Source organism: Zonotrichia leucophrys, chromosome 1A (genome assembly GCF_028769735.1).
Source record: "Zonotrichia leucophrys gambelii isolate GWCS_2022_RI chromosome 1A, RI_Zleu_2.0, whole genome shotgun sequence".
Taxonomy (NCBI): domain Eukaryota; kingdom Metazoa; phylum Chordata; class Aves; order Passeriformes; family Passerellidae; genus Zonotrichia; species Zonotrichia leucophrys.
In genome coordinates this window covers 35,916,587-35,935,924 of record NC_088170.1, presented here as the reverse complement: position 1 = coordinate 35,935,924, position 19,338 = coordinate 35,916,587, and the positions used below count along the sequence as shown (strand labels likewise).

Genomic DNA, 19,338 nt, shown 5'->3' with positions numbered 1-19,338 from the left:
ACCCCAGCTGGGTTAAGAACAGCCCTCTCCAGGTGCTGGATCCCAGAGGCTGATGTTCCCTTGTGCTTGGCCTGCAGGCTGGCCACGAGGACGTGCAACTCTTGAATTAGCTCCGGGGAACAGCTGCTAGGGTAAGTGCTAAACATGAGAAGGGTATGTTACACCGCCCTGGCTCATTCAGCAGCCATCTGGGATGAGAGGTGGGGGCTGTTCACCCCTGGAGTCTACCCTCATCACAGCCAGACTTTGGCTTCAAAGAATTAATGAAATCCCTGAAGGAAACTGTTCTGAAATAATTTGCTTATAGAGTAAGGCTGCTGCTTTGAAGGAGGAGGGCTATTTCCCTGCTGAAATATGCTCTTAAGCCTTCCTATACTGCATTCTCCACACACACAGCACTGAGAAATATGCTCTAGAAAAGAATGTGACACTCATGCAGAAAAGAAGAAAGAAACTGGTTTTATTCTCAGACACTGAAGTCTTGTTACGGCATCTAGCTGCATTCCCCCTGACTGGCTTTGCCTGCACAAGGATGGATTTTAACAGGGTAGGGCACCAGACACAGACCAGGAGACCATCACGGGAGGTAAGTAACCCTTTACAATGAGTCAGAGCACATGGCAAGTGTAACTCAAGAGAGGGATTTTCCAGGGACCAGTCCACCCCTGCCAGGTGATCTTGTTTCCTCGAAAAGGCACTTCCAGGACTGGAGTTGGTATGGGAGAGATGGGGACAACAGGAGGAATTACTGGGGGAGAAGGAGGGAGGGAGGTGCTTTCCCAATTTAACCCATTATGGTTATGATGGGGTGGTGGCTGGGTTGTTCTCAGTGTATCAGAAGAAGCAGCAAAGGCCTGGAGACTGGTGCAGGAGGCAAGGGGACGGGAAGGGGGAAGGCAAACTGGGTGAACTCATTCTGTCCATTCCTTCTTGATGGACAGGTTCCACTCCCAGGTGAGATGGTCGTGCTTGTCATCATCCGTGAAGAAGGATTTGTTGTGGTAGGTGCCTCGAGCCAGCATACCCTTGGGAGCCTCCTCAACGGGCGTCAGGAACTCGTACTCCTCTGGCCGTGGCCCGTAGCTGCCAACCATGAATGTGGCTTTGTCCACTAGGAGAAAACAATCCACAGGGAATGAGCCCCTCACATGGGGAATGATGAGGGAGAGCCATGAGCAAAAGAGCAGGAAGGAGATGGGGGAGAAAGGAACAGCCCATGTCAGCAAAGGAGAGAAAAATCACGGGGAAAAGTGGGTTAGTGAAGCATAAGGACAGCTGGAAGGATAACACAGATGGATGGGCAGGTGATCAGGCAACTCAGTTTGTGCACTCTCACATGCATGTACTTGTCCTGGTTTGAGAGAAATTTGGGAGAAAGCTGAACATTCTGGCCGTGAGTACACCCAGCACATGGCTCAAGATCTACCTTGATTTCCCACTACTTCTCTCTACTGGTGAGAAGACACCAGCAATGTGTGCTGAACAGGATGCTGAAGCCTTAGAGGTGGTTGCACAAAAGTGCATGTGGGGGTTGTGTGTGTGCAAAATGGGGCTTTCCTCTGCCTTGTCCAAGCCCAGCAGCACTGAGGAGAACCCAGGGGCAAATACAGGGTCCTGCACACAATGGGAAGTTCCACAGAGCAGGTCTGAATTTTACCAAAGGCTTCTGAAGAGCTTTCAGAGGGTGGGAAGCTCCACACAGGCTGAGCCACTGCACAGGGGGTGGAGGGGAGGAGAAGAGCTCTGTATGGAGAGGCAACCTGTGGCAAGCACTGTCCAAGCAGAGTCTCTGTGGACTTTGCTGCTGCAGACTGGGGTGTAGCATACAGAGCCCAGAGCTGGCTCACACTGAGTGTGCACAGAACAAGGAACCACTGACCTGGGTGAAGCAGGCACTCTGCTGAGAAGTCACCTCTTGAGTGTTAGCACAGGGTGGGACTTGGGACCAAGGGGGCGTCTGCCCCAGCCCAGAGCTGCAGAACACTTGTTCCAGAGGAGGGACACAGAGGCAGGAGCAGTGCTGTGCAGGGCATGCAGGGCTCTTACTCACCCTTCACCCCTGTCCGGTAGGTGTGCTGCACGTATTTCAGTCCCGACACAATGTCCCTGTTTACCTGCAGGAAGGAACCAGAAGTGTCAGGAGAGGAGCTTTGGTTCTGTACCTGATGATTTTCTCCCTCGTGAAGGACATACCCATTTTGGCTCCCTACAGAAGGGAGCCTCAGCACAGGGGACATTGAACAGGTCCCTAAACAACTTCTCCATAGGTACCTGGAGACCTTTAGCATCCTCTGTGCAGCTCTTGTACTTCCCTGTCCTTTGCCCAGCTTTGAAGCTGACTGGAGCACACCAGTAAGGTTCTCAAGACATGCTGATAAGGACAAAGAAAAGTGAAGCAAGGGGTTCCTGTTTAATAATTTTCTTATTGGAAACCATCATGGGTAACTAGAGTCATCCCTTCAGCCCCAATGGGTGGGCAGCTCCCAGGTGTTCTCTAAGCTCCATGGGGAGCTGGCAAGTTTCTTCTCAAAAGACAGGGACAGTTTTCATAAATCTTTACTCAAATCTCCCATGGATAGCTTGGATGTATCCAGTGCTGCTCCTCCCCTCCAGCATACACTGCCTTCCCACAGTGTACACTACTCAATCTGAAAACAAGATGGACAGATTCTTTTACATTCCAGGGTAGAATTCCCACAGTACCAGCCCTTACCAGCCATGGAACTCAGGGAGGAAATTAGAATAACCTGTCTAGCTTCAGGTGTCTCCAGTCAACAAGGCACAGATACAGATGGAAATATTTCACAGCACAAAAGAGAGCTGGAGGTGTCTCAGGGGAGAGCATTGGGGGGCATTCATCTCTGAGACAGCAAGCCTCAGAGAAAAAGGGAAATCTGCCCTACAGAGCCCACAGTATTAACACTTTCCCTCATCTGTCTCAGGAGAATTCTATTTCTTCCCTTTTTGCCTTCTCTTCCAAGCCCAGCTTTGAAGTAAGCACTTGCAGAGATAATCGGTTCAGTGCTGGATGCCACACTGCAGCGTGGCCAAGCTCCATTTTCAGCTGTAAACAGAAGAAATGGCTGACACACTGATTAATGGGAGTGAGGGAGAAATAAGCCCATTTAGGTATATCACAACCTGAAGAATTCAGGCATCTTCAGCCAAGTGCTACAATATTACATCTTCTTAATGTGTACATGAAGCCCAGTATTACTGACTGAATCGGTACTTCATGAATAGCCATTCTCTTCTCTTCTCTTCTCTTCTCTTCTCTTCTCTTCTCTTCTCTTCTCTTCTCTTCTCTTCTCTTCTCTTCTCTTCTCTTCTCTTCTCTCCTCTCCTCTCCTCTCCTCTCCTCTCCTCTCCTCTCCTCTCCTCTCCTCTCCTCTCCTCTCCTCTCCTCTCCTCTCCTCTCCTCTCCTCTCCTCTCCTCTCCTCTCCTCTCCTCTCCTCTCCTCTCCTCTCCTCTCCTCTCCTCTCCTCTCCTCTCCTCTCCTCTCCTCTCTCTCTCTCCTCTCCTCTCTCTCTCTTCTCTTCTCTTCTCCTCTCTTCTCTTCTCTTCTCTTCTCTTCTCTTCTCTTCTCTTCTCTTCTCTTTTCTCTCTTCCCCTCCCAGTTAATTTCCACTTAGTGTGGAGTAAAGATTTTCCAGTGGCTAAGAAGCAAAACCAAACCCAGCCAAAACTACCCATGTGGCTTTTCAACCACTCATTTATCAGTGTGAGCAAACAGAAACCAACTTCCTCCAAGGGATGAGCAAGCAGAAATGATTTCCTGGAAATACCTCATCCCTTGTTGGGTAGAACAACACCTGAAGCTAGGGGAGCTTTGCAAGTGTTCAGCTTTTGGGCAGGCATTCTGTCTAGTTAACTAGTCTGGCTCTAGTTATCTGACAGACTGCCACTGACTGGCCTTAGCAACTGATAAGAAGCAACTGGAAGGAAAACAACTCACTCTGAAGTGGATCTTAACTCTGTATTCCACCCCTTCCTTTAATACGAAGGTCTCTTTCTTGAGTGCTTCAAGGTCACCTGCAAGAAGAGAATCAAGGTGTCAGCTAGAGATGTCTCAGCAAGGAGAGACCAGGCACAGGGGGGAAGATGGGAGTGGGGTTGCTGCCAGAGGTGAGCATCCCTTCAAAGGATGACACCTGTAAAATGAGCATGCAGACATCCTTGTGAGATTGAGTTGTGTGACCAAACACACAGAAATTCCTGGGTGCTCGTATGTATCTGTGCCCACAGAAGATAATGCCTGAGCACACACAGGTCTGAGCACATGTACACAAAGATGTTTGTGCACAGGCTTGTTGTAGAGCAGATGCAGCAGTGTGTCTATGCTCCATCCATGCCCAGCCTGGCTTGGTGAGAGCTTGGTTCCACAGCTCCAGCCCAGCTTGGAAGGCTGCCTGGGCCCCACAGGGGTTTTGGGTGGTTTTGGGTGAACAGGAAGCCTCTCTGCCTCTCCAGGCCCAGCTTCCTCTCTCTGCAGAAAAGCCCTTATAAGGCTCTCTCCCCATGCCCCCAGGAGCCGGAACTGCAGTATTGCTCGATTCTGAAGTTTCAATACAGCCTGCTACCCAAATGCATGCACATCCCCTGTGCTCATGAAGTGTCATTCGAAGGAAGCAAGCAGAGATGGCAAGAGAAACCCAGGAGCTCCTACAGCAGTCTAGATGAAGGAAAATACCTCAATATTTTCCTCTGTTACATCTCCTTCTTTTTTATTTATATGTGTATACCTTAAAATAAGAAACAAGGCTAAGATGACTTCAGAGCTCCTCTAAAACCCACTGTGGCATCCCAAGGACAAACTCTCTTTTGACTTGGAGCATGCCAGGGCCTTTGGTTGTTCCCCTCTATGACCAAGGGCAGAGCCTGTGCCTACCTGTAAGGTCCATGGTGATGGGTCCTGGAGCAGAGTCACAAACCAGAGTGAGTCGGGTGACCACCACATTGGGAGCTGTTGGGTCTGCAGGTAGGAAAAGTCAGGGGGAAGCTGTCAGCTTGCAAAATTAGATGCAATCAGAGGGGAATGACACTGAAGAAATAGGGATGCCTTGCCACACAGAAACTGCATTTCAATTAACACCCAGTAATGCCAGGCTTCCTTAGCACAACAGGACCACATGTCTACCCAGTCCTTCCACATGGATCCCTCTGGCCTCCATCACAATACCTAGAGGTGGTCTTTCCACCACAGAAAATTTCCTTCTTAGGATCATTCTGAGCAACAAGACCACCTTTCAGCATAGGCTGACCCCTTCAAAACACCCAAAAGTCCTCTGAGACCCACACACCTCCCATCACAAGTCATTTTCTGATGCCAGCACTCCCCAGTAATCCTCCTAACTCCTAACACTCTGAGCATCTTCCGTGCTTCCTTTATGTGCAACTTTCCAGCTGCCCATCCCCAGTTCTCCAGGACAAGCAGTGCATGTCCCTGGGCAAACAGGATCCCTCTTCTCTGAAGCAACAGCACCCTGCTGCAGTACATCTCTGCAGTCCCTCCCTGCCAGTGTGCCCCAGCCTACCTACTACCACAGGTCCATCTCCCAGCAGGGACTTCTTATACTTAGCGAGGCTTTCATCATCCTTGTCCAACTCCTGCAGCTCCTGCAGTGTTTTCTGGGGAGGAGGTTTGTAGTTGAGTTTCCCATCCAGCTCATCATCATCATCCTCCACATGAGGCTCTTGCGTCTTCTCAGTCATGGTGGCTTGGTCTGGGTGACAGAGGAGGGGGCAGTCAGAGAGATTGCTGTGGATTGGGAGTACGGGGGCACTCACAGTGTGGCTCAGTGCCCTGGCAGGCAGGCACCCACCCAGCGCCGAAGGCAGCGGGATTCCTACAGGCAAATGGCGACGGCGATCGGCTGCAACCCAGACACTGCTGTGCTGATATTCTGGCTCCAACACGATCCCCCCTACCCCCGCTCCTCTCCCTGCAGGCTCCACGCGCACTCGCAGACCTACACCATTATTCGCTCCCAGGGAGGAGGTGCGGGAGCAGAGGCTGAAGCCAGAGTGATTTACAGCCACTCTGCAGCACAGTTGTGGCCGGCAACCCTGCAATTACAAACCATCGTACAGGGCTCGCACAAAGAGCCACTGCCACACGCTGGAGTGCAGAGAAACACGAATAAAGCCAAGGACAGATGTTTCGTCCACCCTCTCATAAAGGGTTAAAACCCTCATTTCACAGAAAGATAGAATATCTGACAGCCACTTTCTCAGATCAGCAAGTCAGCTGAAGCTCTCAAGGAAGCGGGCAGCAAAGTCTATCTGCTGGCATTGCCTGCGCTCCCACGAACAGCTCACTCCAGGCACCCAGCAGGAGCCCTTCCCACTGAGCAGGGAGCAGGATGGGAGCCCAGAGGAGCAGGCACAGCCGTGCTGCTCCAGCGGTGCCCTCGGAGGGAGAGGCAGGAGAGCTGAGCCGCAGTCAGCAGGGCTGGTCCTGAATGGCACACGGGCAGCGAAACTGCTGGGCTGGCACCCCAAATGGAGCCAGAGCAGGGAAATAGCAACCAAGGGGCAGAGCATGGGATGGGGGCAGGAGGCAGGCAGGAGAGGTAAGCAGTGCTGTGTCTGCCTCCAGGAGGCAGCCATATGGTCCCAGCCACCTTCCCACTCCTGGGAGAAAGGCTGAAAAACAGAGCAGTGCCCTGGAACAGCTGTCACACATGGGCGAGCCATTCCTTGGTCTATGGCAGCAAAAGGATTTGGTCAAGCTACACAGATCATTCAGTTCACTTCCACTCAGGCTTTTTTGAGACTGTTCCTACTAAAAAGTCCCCTTTTGCTTCCTTATTTGCAATTTTCCAAACAAATAATTTGTCTTTCTCTGCAACTGTGTGGCCTTAACATTTGCCCCTGCTCCCAAAAGTTAAACTGGGAGCTAATGTGATAGTTTTTTCATTTATTAAAATAGAAAAGAAACACACACAAAAAAGAATTAAAAAAGGAAAAATCAACTGTTTAAGGTGAATCATCAAGTGGTGCCAGGCAACTCTGAGTAGTATGCAGACCTCTCAGAGCAATTCCAGTGCAGGGAACAAAAATAATCAAGGAGTGGTACATTGGCACGTTGCAAAAGGACAGAAAAGAACTGACCAGCACACAAACAAGAAGATTCAGTCAGCTATTTTAATTGGAAATGGCCATTGCAAGACAACTTTGCAATTTTGTGGTGAATGAGGAACTAGTACAGAATAGGCACATGGGAAATAAAAGGGAATCTCAACCCAAACAAACAGGAAAAAAAACAGGTCCCAGTAGCTGAATAGCCCTGGTTCAGTTCATGCCCAGACCTAGGAGTGTGAAATACCCAAATACCATAGGAAAGGCCCTTGAGCTTGTCCTCACGAGAAAGGAAACCAAAAGCTCCCTCCCTAAAGCAGCAATTACACCTGCCCCAGCATCCTGCAGCCCCAGCAGAGTCACCTTAGAAAGCCTCACAATCCCGTCAGTGCCATTCCACGTTGGCAGCACAGGAGGAGGCTGTGGTTAGCCATGACAGCCAGTGCCAAGGCTTGCCTTCCACTTGGGCTCCAGCTGCAGGTCTGAGCACTGACCCGAGCTTTCCACAACACCAGGCTGCATCTGCCACCAGCACGAGCACAGGCGCCTGCCTGCCCCCATCCTCCCATGCCCACCTTCTGTAGTTTATCACAGGGGATGGAAAGAGGCATCTCTGCCCTCTTGCAGAGAAAAGGCAGAGTCAGGACTGGATCTGCTGGCTGCTCCTCATCGCTCAGACCTTCCCTTTGCACCACACATGCCACAGAGACTGTCCCTGCCAGCCCCCGGGGGTGGCTCACTTGAGGGGGAATGCTTTTAGGTTCTGAACCTCCCTGAAAGGTGCACAGACAATCTGCCATGCCAACAGCAAGATCCTGCAGGGAACAGGACCAGCCAGACTGTCTGGGATGAACAACCTCTGGCTCACAGGCGCCTCAGGATGGCACCGATCAGACCAAGTTCTGGCATTTTTCCCCAAGCCATGGACCTGACGCTGCCTTCCTGCCAAACTCCAAGGCAGGCGGTGACCAAGAGGAAAGCTCCCATCTCAGCTGCTCCTGCCCCTACTTGCTGGTGCTCTCTGCAAGCTGAGACACATTCCTGAGCTCAGGCACCAGAGACACCATGTTGCTGCGGGGATTCCTGAGTTTCTGTGCCACTGCCCAGGCTAATACGGAGCCCCCATTCAGACCAAGAGCCTCACTAAATTTAGAAAATTAACCCTACACTGTTATATGCAAGGAGAAATCTGTGTGCCTGGTGTCTTGCCCTGCCACATTTTTCTCGCTTTTCTGCAGCTCCAGCCCACGGTCCTGCGTCACCTGCATCCCTGAGGCCTGGCAGCACCCGTGAAACAGCAGGGAGGGGGCAAGGGCAGGGCTAGGGGTCCCTGGTAGCGAGAGATGGCTGCAGGAGGCAAAGACGGAATCACGCCTTGGCGGGAGGAGCGTCTCGCAGCTGGGCTCTGCCAGTGCCGCGGACAGACAGCTGCCCTCGCACCTGCAGCAGGAGGGGCAGTCACAAGGCGGAGGGTGGGCACCTCCTCACCCCCCGTGCCTCCACGGGGCACAAAAAGGGCTATCAGAGGGACACTATTTGACTTGCCCTCCGTCTGCTCATCACTTATCCAAACCACCCCCTGGCCGAGGGCTAATCTCCAGGAAGCGGGTTTAGCAGGGAGGAAGTAATTTTCCGCGAAGGGGGAGAAGCGCACCGGACTCAGCAGCGCCCCCAGCCCCGGCCTCCCCATCCCAAGCCCCGGGGTGCAGAAGGGAGCCCATTGCCCGGGGAGCGCCGGGCACAGCCCGGGACCGCGGGGCGCTTCCCTTCCTTGCCCGGCCCCATGGCAGCGCGCCGCCCGGCTTCCCCCTCGGGTCGGGTCGGGTCGGGTCGGGTCGGGCAGGGCTCTGCCGCCGCCCCGGGCAGGAGCGGGCACCGGCGCCAGCCCCGGAGCGGGGTCGCGGAGAGCGCGGGGAGCGAGCCGGGGCCGCGCCGTCCGTGCCCCTGCCCCCGCCCGCCCCTCGCACTCACCGGCGGAGCGGCGCCTGCGGCCGGGGTCCTCCTCTGCTGTCAGCGCTCAGCCCCGAGCTCTGGCAGTTGGAGCAGGAAGGAAGTTGGTGAAGAGAGAAAAAAAAAAATAACACTCACACGCAGCGAAAAAAAAAAAAAAAAACCAAGAGCGGCGGCAGCAGCAGCCCACCCGCAGCAGAGGAAGCCCTGGCGGCCCCGCATGCTGCGGCGCTCCGCCGCCTGCCCCGCTTTGTCTGCGCCCGCTCCTTTTGCGCAGAGGTGCGCAGGGCTTTGTCTGCGGAGCTGAGCCCGGCCGGGGACGCGGGAGTGCTCGCCGTGCGCCGCTTCGGGCTGCTGTGCCCGGGAGCGAGGGGGTGATGGCTTTGTTTTCCTCCCCAGGCTTTTATTTTGTTTATTTTCCTGCTGTAATTATGGTCGGTTTCAAAAAGTGGCGCTGATTTACACCGATTAAAATATGCGGAGAATCGGGTTGTGTATTCCTGCGTACGTGGGAAGATAAGCAGTGTTGGAAATGGAGGTTCTTATGAACCTCATTTTTCCTGCTACCTGCTGCACTTAATCAGCTTATTGTTCCCAACTCCCAGCCCTTCTCACAGAAGCAGTTTCCAAGATCAGCTACCTCAGGAAGAAAAAGCTCTTATTTCCCAGGGTTGCTTAAATGATCGGAAAGATTTTACACCCCTTACTTTGTGAAATATCAGCAGATTTCCTCTTTCTTTGCCCCTCATGGAGTGCCCACTTAGTTCATCAGTCACATAAATCCCTCATGTACATAGTCCTTAGTGCACCACAAATTAGATTATTGTTTTGCAAACGACAAAGCTGGCCCTGCAATGACTGATACACTGCTCTTAATGCATTTACAGCAGCAAAATAAGGAAAGCATATCTATTGCCAATGGGCTTACATTCACTGCCCCAGATCCACATATCCATTAAAAGTGTTTATTGTACACAAATTTTTAAAGGTTGCGAACAACTGAGGGAAAGGGATCTTCTTCAGGGATTAAGAGATCGCAGAACAGGGGGGATTGATTTTTCCAGCCAGATATTTCTTTCATTTAGGTTATGGGTGGCACAATGATCCTTGCCTCATGAATTTCAAGGCAAAAACAGAGCATATATCTGTCTGACAATGGATTCCCATTTATCAGGGGCTATAACCTCAGAAACATTTCAAGCTTCCATTAATTAGTTTCACCATCAAGAAAAATTATTTTATTCTCTGCCATTCCTTTTCACTGCTACACTAACCCTTCCCTTGGGCCAGCACAAGGGACCTGACTTGAATGCAGTAGTTAGATGAGTTCAAATGGTACCAGGGAAAAAACATGTAAGCAAATGTGTGAGTATACATTGGTGAGTTTTCAACCCAGATAGGTTTCCCCATACTTGTTTATAATGGACAAATGGGACTAAACTTTTATGCCAGTGGCTGAGTGGGATGGGGATGAGGATGAGGAAAGAACAGAGCAAATTCTTTCAACTACAGTGCCACTTTATGGCAGTTCATATTGTTCATGTAAGCAGTCCTGGCCTGGCAAAGCTGTGAAGAGTTGGATGTGTTTACTGTGGAAAGATTTGAGGAAGCCCCTCTGTCTTGTACAACAGTTTCTCATCTTGGTTTCTTTGCTAAGTCTCTGATTTCAGTTTAGAAACTGAACACAGTTTAGCTGGGAGGAGGTGTGGGTTGAGGTTCCTGTTCACTCATGGCTTGGTTTGAAATTCCCTTGGTTTTATCCACTGGGTACAGTGCCACTGTAAGTAGTGTTATTGCAATCATTCTTGCTGAAGAACAGTTGAGATTAGCTTGGTCTCTTTTGTGGGCTTCTTTTTAGTTAAACACCAGAGTGCACGTGCCTTTGTGTAGATATTTACATGGTATTTCTAAACACATGTGAGCATAAATTAAGATCAGTTCATCCACAAATATGCATAAAGGTATAGGGATGTGTAGCTGTGTGCCACCATATGTATGTGCACTCAACCTACATGGCTTCATCTGCCTAGCATGCAGGGGAAACAGATTTTACTCCTAAATTAGAAATTAGTCAGCATGTAATCATGGGGACATCATGTAACTGCTCTGTGCCTCCTCTTCCTGTTCACAAGCAGTGTGAGAAGGAGCTGTAGACATTGGAATCACACCATGCCAAGCAGATGGGAACCTAGAAGCCAGGCATGATCCTTTGGGTCAGCATATCCAGCATCCTGCTGGGCAACCACGTCACTGCTCTGCTGGAAGGAAGGAAAGGTTTGAACCACAATGGAGCAGGACATCACTGACAGCAAATCCCTGCCACTGAGTATTTCATCTGTGACAAACTGATGCCATGCCATGAAGATCATCTCTTGGCAGACATTGCCCAACCCCAGCCAGTTCTTTTGTCTGTGACAGAAGGAGGCAGGGACAACTCATAAGGTGTACCTGCTTTATTGCAAAAAACATGGTAAAATTTCAAATGTGTTCTCAGCTGGAAAATAATATTTTTTTACTTAGAATATTATGATTAGGTCTTATTTAGTTTTACCCCATTGATTACAGCTGATTGTACAATTAATACACCACAATAATAGGTGTGATCAACCTCTAATGTCTAAGTTTATTTCAAAAAGTTTATGCAAAATTTTAAATGCATATCCTTCAACTACAAAGCCTGTACTCCGAAGTCATATATGTCTGTAGCACCCTATTGGAAACAATAAACCTTGACTTTTTTAAAAACAGTATGATTTTAAAAAATCAGGCATTTTTTCCTGTTTGAATTTGGATTGCTGCCATTAGGTATCCAGTATTTCTAGATTTGAACTTTTTGCAGTGGTGGTGCATTGCAGCTTTGTGCTGCTTAATGTCATCTCCATCTTCTGTGGAACAGGTTGCTCACTGCATTTGAGGAACAGAACTACTTTATGACCTTTAGAAGTGACTAATCCAGTAAAATTTTACCTGTTAGAATCTGTTATTTTCACCTACTTGTAAATTCAAAAACTGTCTAATTTGGAGTTGAAATTTACCAGGCTGGAAGCTCTGAGGGGAAAAATAAAAATAAATTTCAGTCCAGGTAGGGAATCCATGTTTGAAATTTTAAGAGTCTCAACAAAGTAATACCTTTAATGCTGATCTTGTAAAACGATTTGTTTTGGAACTACTAATTTGTATTTTCACTGAACTCAGTACACAGTTACTAACTATGATTTCTGTCTAGTGAATAACATTGCTGAATGCTGTCACTGTCATGAGTTTTGCCTCCTCCTCAAGCTTTCTACAGTCCCAGGAAGGGTGCAGGTGACACGCTGGGAAGACGATCTCACAGTTCAGCAAGTTCTCATCATCAGGTGCAGCAAGGTGAGTGTCAGCTCTGGCCATGGGTGCCCCCTAGGTGCTGTCCCCAGATGGTGTCCCCAGATGGTGTCCCTCTCTGCAGGCAGAGATCCCTTCCCTGCAGGGATGGAGGAGGTAATCCTGTCCTGAGGCAGTCACGAGGGGATGGGAACCGGCAAGGTGACAGGTCCAGGAGCTCAGACAGGAGCTTTCCCTGCCTTGTGGGGAGCATTCACTGCACCACGAGGTGCCACCCAACTCTGCTAATCCCAGCACTGCCTTCTCTGACTCTCAGTTAAGTGGGATAAACAGGGTGATACAGCAAATGAAGCATGAATTCTTCATCTCTGAATAAAACACAGGCACAAGTTGCCCCAGGACTGGCTTTAGAAGTCAGCATTGAAGTCAGCATTTAGAAGTCAGCATTTAGAAGTCAGCAAGGTTGATCCTGGTGTGCCTAGGAGAGGTGGTGCCTAATTTCTTCTTCCCTGGTGCTACTCACCCCTTCTAAAGTGCTGCAAAGGAGTGTGCAGCCCTTGGGGTGGGAAGACAAGGAAGGGATGGAAGCTAGATAAAATGTCAGGCAGGGGAGCCAGCATGGAGGGCAAGGAGAGAGCAGGCACTTTGGGGTGCCAACACAAAGCCCCTGGTAAGGGTTTAACTCGGTTTTCCAACCCCAAGTCCCATGAGAATTCTTTCAAACCACCTAGCCACTGGACTTGAGGGCTCTCAGCTGGATGAAGAGCTGACCCCTGAAGACATGAGTGTGTGTTCCACCTCTTCAGCTCCTCCAGCAGTGATTTCTTTGAAAGATGGAGAGATTGGAGATTTAATACTTGTCTAAGCAGCTTTCAGGCTTGTTAAAGTGCTAATCCCATAACCCCTGTCACAAGCCTGAAGGTGTGCAAAGACTTCACATGTCACTTCACAATCCCCCGAGGAAGCAAGGGAAACAGGAAGACAGAGGAAGGAAAAGGATTTTGTGGGGGATGAGAGGGTAGGGGCAAAACAGAGCCAGTTTCCTTCAGAGTCTAGCCTGAGGAAGGCTGAGGATGGGCAGAGCAGCTCAGTGAGGACAGAGAGGGAGAGCTAAATTGGTGGGAGGGGGTGAGTGAGAGCACAGGGGTTGGTGAAGGAAGATGATGGTCCCTGTCATGGGGGAGGCAGAGGTGTCTTTTCTGCATCCCCTGCTCTCCAGAGCCTGGCATGCAGGAAAGCAGTTTTTGCTCTCCATCCCTCACTTGGTGCCGTGGCAGAAGTCAGTGTTCTGCAGGTGAAGGTGTCCTAGAGAAGTCACCCACCAGAGCTGGATTTAAAAGGGGACTGGATTATTTTAGGGCCTCTCAGAAAACAGGTGGTTATGTAAGGTCAAATCTCAGCAAGTGTAATCAAATCTCAGTTCTAAGCTGATCACCAAGCAGGGTGTTAGGAGTTATTTATTCAAGCATTCCTCCCTGTGTTGTGACTTTCTTCTGAAACAGCCAGAGCTGAAGCTGGGACTAAATTAGGAGAGCTGTGGTATCCTCTCCTCCTCTGCTGACCTTGGGAAATCTCCCTTGCCAGCTGCGCCCTGACATTCCTGTGCTAAACAGTACTCTCAACAAGGAACTTGATTGCATGCCAGAATTTATAGCTTCTAGTCAGGTTGTGTCCAGCCTCTGGCCAGCTCTTAGGTGCCTTGTATCCCTGTAGCTCAGGGCATGCTGCTTGCAGCTATATAGCATCTCTCAAAGCCATAAGACAATAATTACCACTCTCTCTGTGGCAATGTTTTTCCTTTATTGCACTTGTGCTGTTCACATATTATTGCTCTCACAGCCCTGCCTCCATAAACCCCCACAGTGTTATTATAGTGGATTCTCGTGCAAGAACTGCTGTGAGAATTGCTGTTCCTCCCACTCCTTCTTTTTCTTTGATATTGCAGACTTCAGTGTATAAAGGAGAAAAACAAATGTGGTGTTCAACAGAAGAGCCAGTGGCTATTGAAATTCTCAGTAAATATTATCCAGTTTTGTATATTCACATAAGATTAACAAGCAATGAATGTGCAACATTTGTACATGATGAACGTTCTCCTCCCAGATCCAACAGAAATAAACCCAGAAATAAACCATAGAAGTTTTAAGTGGGTCTTGATGGAAATTGTACCAAGGGAAAGCATGGAAAGAAATCATCCTACTGGTCACTTTCACTGTCATCATCTGCAGCATCAGAGAGAGCCCTCAGATGAGGTTGTTCCTATGGGACCCCATCATTGCCCTTCACAGCTGGCCAGCGGGGAAAAATTCCCCCTTTTCCCTCTCTTCCTTTATTTTCTTTTTCTTTCTAGAAATAACTTTCAGCATTCCAAGACATGAAGTACACCATCAGCTGTCAGTGTCCCACAAATAAATCTTCATGGATACAAAACTGTCAGAACATCCTTTGTGCAACATGTGCATGCCCCACGTGCAATGATGACTACTAATCAGTTCACTTCTTCTATGCTGTGTTTTTGATGCTTGACTGGACCAGAAAGCAAACTGCAATTCCGGGTCCTTGGCACAGAAATATCCTTAGCAGCCTCCCAATAAGAAGCTTCAAAGCAATTTGTAGGTGTGTGCCCCCAGTGGGTAACAAGAGTGTAGAGGATCTAAATTAAAAAAAAAAGGCTGGAATCTAACAGTGAAAGGCCATCAAAAACAAAAACAAATGAACAAACAAACAAACATTACAACATTAAGCTCTGCAGTTGTGCAAGATCCTGAGGGGAAACCAGAAGGCTTTGTATTAGCAGTACACCTAAGCAATAAAAGGAGAAAATATTTTTTTTAATTTATTCAGATTTTGATCCCCTAGCTTTTTCTATTCCACAGTTACATCCACCAGGGATCTGCTATCACATGGCAGCTACAGCATTTAGCATCCATGTGTCTGGGAGGTGAGCAGCACCCCAAGAGACAAGATAATGGAGCAGAAGAGCTGCCTCCTCTGCCCATTAGTCAAATGTTCCCGAGAAGAGTGTGAGATGCTCCCCAGAAGCAATCATTTCTTTCTGAAAGCCTCAACTGCTACATGAAGAAAATCATAATAATGGTGGCAAAGGGCTGAACTGAATGAGATTGCACAGCAGTGCTTTTATGTGGAGGAGGAGGAAGGAAGAATGCCTCTTGCGTGGTGTGAAAGCCATGGGAAGATATGTGCCCCTTAAGAAGAAGAAAGAAACATTTTACCAAAATGTTTAGGAAAAGCCTTCCTTTATTGGGATGCTGGTTTCCAAGGAGAAAGAATCAATCATTCAAAAAGAAGAAGAAAAAAAAAAAAGATGAGAAAAAGAGCTGTCAGGAAAGGAGACAGCTGGAGCTGACTTGTGTACAGTTTCTGCTTCTTAGCCCTGTGACACTGAATCATTTGCTACACTGTTTTAAACTGAACAAAGCTCTGGAGCAATCTGATTTTCTGATTTCTATTTAAATAAAAACACCCTTTTTTTTTAACAAGGCAGTATTACTTCTCTGTTTAGTTCAATGAGTGATTTTAGAGAGTGCTAGTGTACCATTTAATCACTGTTCACAGGTACATGGCATGTAATTCACACAGAAGGAATCAATTATGAGAAAAGAAAAATCTGAATAAGGGTCTTGAGAAAATACTATGGATACTCTGATTTTTTTAAGGGCAATCACAAACTGTGATTTATAGCAGTCACATAGATAACCACATTAACTACCTGGGCTTGATAAAAAAGGGAAAAATGCGAAGTTTTTTTTCAATATATTAATGTTGAGCTTGTTCTGTACATGTCATTCAGGAGAAAAATAATCTTATAAATGAAAAAAGCAGATATTTTAATTGTGGGTAGAGTGAAAATAAGAAAGAAAGGATGCTTTATAAAACAATCTAACAAAGTCATTCCTATTCTGTCATCACCAACAGCCTGGATACAGACATTAAGCAAAGTGAGTGCACAGAAAGGATGCTCACTAATGATATTGCCTTCTCTTGGGACAGCTTTGCAATGAGCATGGGGATGCTCTTAGACAATGAATCACAAAGCAGTTAGAAACACTGAGCTTTTTGTGCTGCATGGCCAAGAGCATCAGTCTCCTCAGCAGATGCCTGCATGACTGAATCTTCTTTGCAGGTCCATGAGCTTTCTCTCCACCATCTCTTCCATATTTACAAATAAGAATGATAAAAATGTAGTTCTGTCTCCTGAGATCTGATGGTAAAAAGGGCTATCAAAAAAAAAAAAAAAAGAGAGAGAGGGGCGGAGGGATTTCTTTTGGTTTTCTTTTTATTTATGCCAATCAGGTAGAAGTTTCTGTAAGTTACTAAAATCATGCTAACAGCAGTCTTGTGAGTATGAGATGCTAAGACTTGGCTATCTGTTCCAAGAAAGGCCAGACTTGCTGCTGAGAAGAAAATATAACTCTGGTAACTAATGAAGTGTAGGACAGACTACATGGCTTTATATCATCTGCTATAAAAAGCCCCAGAATGTCCTAAAGCATTTGTGCCTGGAAGCCTGGGGCCTGTAATGATGTTCTAACATGTGCAAGTAGAACAGCCTTGACCAAATAAAAAAAGCAGGGACTTCATTTTTCCTGTAGAAGCTTTTGCAGTGGCCATTTGGATTGAGGACTTAGTTACATCCCCAATACCCAGTTTGTAGCGCAGACAGGGCCATTGATGATGGTTCAGAAAAACCTTATCACTTAATTCATATTTCCTCAAAGGACCCTTTTCTATGCGTTGGTCGTGGAAATCTCCCTCTCCAGCCCTGGCAGTGGAAAAACAGACCTCAGCCTCTTTGCTCTCTGCCCTATTGCCAGGGAAGCCTCCAGAGTATGAGTGGGAGTATCAAGATCAGGCTCTTCTGCAAGCTGAGCTCAGGGACACTGAACATAGCTTTTGTATCCAGCAGCAGGCACAGATTCCCAAAGTCAGCACACCCTGTTTATTGCAGGCTGTTATGGATCTTTCATCCCAACACCAAAATAACTGTGTGAGATTTCCCGAAGGAAAAATGATAAAACTCTCCACGAGCATGCCTTCTTCTCTGCATTTTTAATGCACTGATTAGCATGCAGTCAAACAACCAAGTATCTGCGCAGGGAAAGCCCAGTCCCCTGTATCTGTCCCTGTTTTCTACACTAGCGCAAATGGCATGAGGCGTAGGAACATGGTCAGTGCTGCAGGGGGAGGATTCCAGCCTCTGAGTCCTCATTTGCAGGCACCTTACTGCAATGAGCTTCTCACCAAAACACTGTTGACATGACAACCTCACTGATCTTCTGTGAGACCAACAGACAGTCCCATTCTAAATCCAGGTCTGACCATGGTTCCTTCACCTGGGATCCAGAGGCCCTTGGTAGGCTGCCTGTCTTCGGGAGGGAAACCAACATTTCACTGCCTGCTTAATTCTCTGCTCACTTTCACTTAGGTATATCTTTGTGGCAAGTGATAAATCTCTATCAATAATGCATAAAGTCTCCCAGTACGTGGCACAAGCTTGTAGAGATACATTTCAAAAGTTCTTGTGGCCCACACTGACCACAGCCCTTATCAGCTGCGTCCCTGAGTCTGTGCCTCAGCTGGGATTTCCTCCCACAGTCCCATGAGCCCAGTCAGCCTCTGGAAAAATCACTGTCTTGTAAACTTGTGTTTTCTTTGTCATTCAAGTGAGCTGCTATTTCTGGCATAACTACTGTTTCCATGGCTACACCAGCTCATAAATAGGGTCAGAAACCTTGGAGATTTTTTTTAAGTGGTTCCTTGGAACAGAATATAATCTGGCTGGAGGTGATGAAGCTCCTGAGTTTTCCTTTGAGGCCACAAGGACTGCACTCCTGCTACCACCTGGACCCCATGGTTTCTGGTGCGTTCTGCTCTGGATCCAATGGCAGCTGCTGTGGCCCAAAAAGTTGGCACTGGCCTTCCTGGGGAAGAAAGGCCTGGGCAGGGAGGGACAGGGATTGGGCTCTCAGTCCCTGGGCAGGACTTGTCACCCATCTGGCACAGCAGCCAGGCACAAACAGAAGCAAGTGCCTCTTGCTCTGAAAGGAAGCTGTGCACCCACAACTCTGCAAAGTAAATGCCACCCACTTTGTGAGGGGAAGGGAGAGAGAGTATGGATGGAGAGAGAGAACTGATAATCCTGGGAGATAAGAAAGAACATGAGAACTGGAGCCCTTTAGGGAGTTTCTGTCATGTTTTGTCAGTGGTAAAAAAATATCTTCATGTGACACCATGGAATATTTTTTTCCCACAGTCCACTTTTTGTTAAAGGGAAACAAGACAGATTTCATTGGGAAAACAGGAAAACAAAGGGAGTATTTTGAAAACAAACAGCCTGAACATATGTAAATTTTGAAGCCTCAGGAAAGAGCAGTACAGGGCTGTACAGCCGATTTCCCCAGCAACTTTACCTACATAGAAGGGAGGGGGAGCCCCTGGAAACCTGTCTGCAGCAGATGGAGGCATGGGAATGAGCAGCAGGGATGGGAGGGAGTCTGCTGCCAGCAGGCTGCACCTCTTTATATCCACACAAGCAGGTCCCTGCCCACAGTAATCACTTCTGCTGTCAGAAGAGGATGAGTGCAATCAATCTCCAACATTTGTATACAAGCTCTAGTCATCACAGGGAAAGAGAGGATGCCAACAAGATGCTGCCCCCGTTCTCTTTCCTGTGCCCACAAATTACTGCACAAGCCTCTGAAAGCTGTGTGATTGTCTCAAATGTGTGGGAATGTGTGTTTGCTCCTTCTCTGCTAGATTGAAAGCCTCTCAGCTGCAGCTGGGATTTACTTCCCAGCTTCTCAGTGCCCACTCAAGGACTAGGACCTCATTGATTTGTTTTAATGTAAGCTGAGTCTCACTGAAGGATTTATCTTGTCTAACTTCAGCATCTGAAGGGTCAGAGGCCCCAGCTATGGGACTCCTGCTCAGCACCAGTGCCGTGCTGCCCTGGTGTTCCCTGCCAG

At 48.3% G+C, this 19,338-nt stretch overlaps 1 protein-coding gene across 1 annotated transcript; it reads right to left on the bottom strand.

Moving 5' to 3' along the window:
* Positions 1-443: 443 nt before the first annotated feature.
* On the bottom strand, positions 444-9,657 carry ARHGDIB (Rho GDP dissociation inhibitor beta). Its single transcript, XM_064702177.1, has 6 exons — positions 9,053-9,657; positions 5,536-5,724; positions 4,890-4,973; positions 3,957-4,033; positions 2,051-2,114; positions 444-1,111 (listed from the first exon to the last, which is right to left on the bottom strand). Exons 2-6 carry the CDS (start codon positions 5,711-5,713, stop codon positions 912-914), a joined length of 603 nt encoding a protein of 200 aa, XP_064558247.1. The 5' UTR covers positions 5,714-5,724; positions 9,053-9,657; the 3' UTR covers positions 444-911.
* Positions 9,658-19,338: the final 9,681 nt, after the last annotated feature.

Excerpts from the sequence above, each read along its gene's own strand:
- ARHGDIB (XM_064702177.1), bottom strand. The coding sequence starts at position 5,713 with ATGACTGAGAAGACGCAAGAGCCTCATGTGGAGGATGATGATGATGAG. Across the intron at positions 4,974-5,535 it reads AGATGGACCTGTGGTAGTAG|ACCCAACAGCTCCCAATGTG; the intron begins GTAGGCTGGGGC and ends TCCTACCTGCAG. Across the intron at positions 1,112-2,050 it reads CTACCGGACAGGGGTGAAGG|TGGACAAAGCCACATTCATG; the intron begins GTGAGTAAGAGC and ends GTTTTCTCCTAG.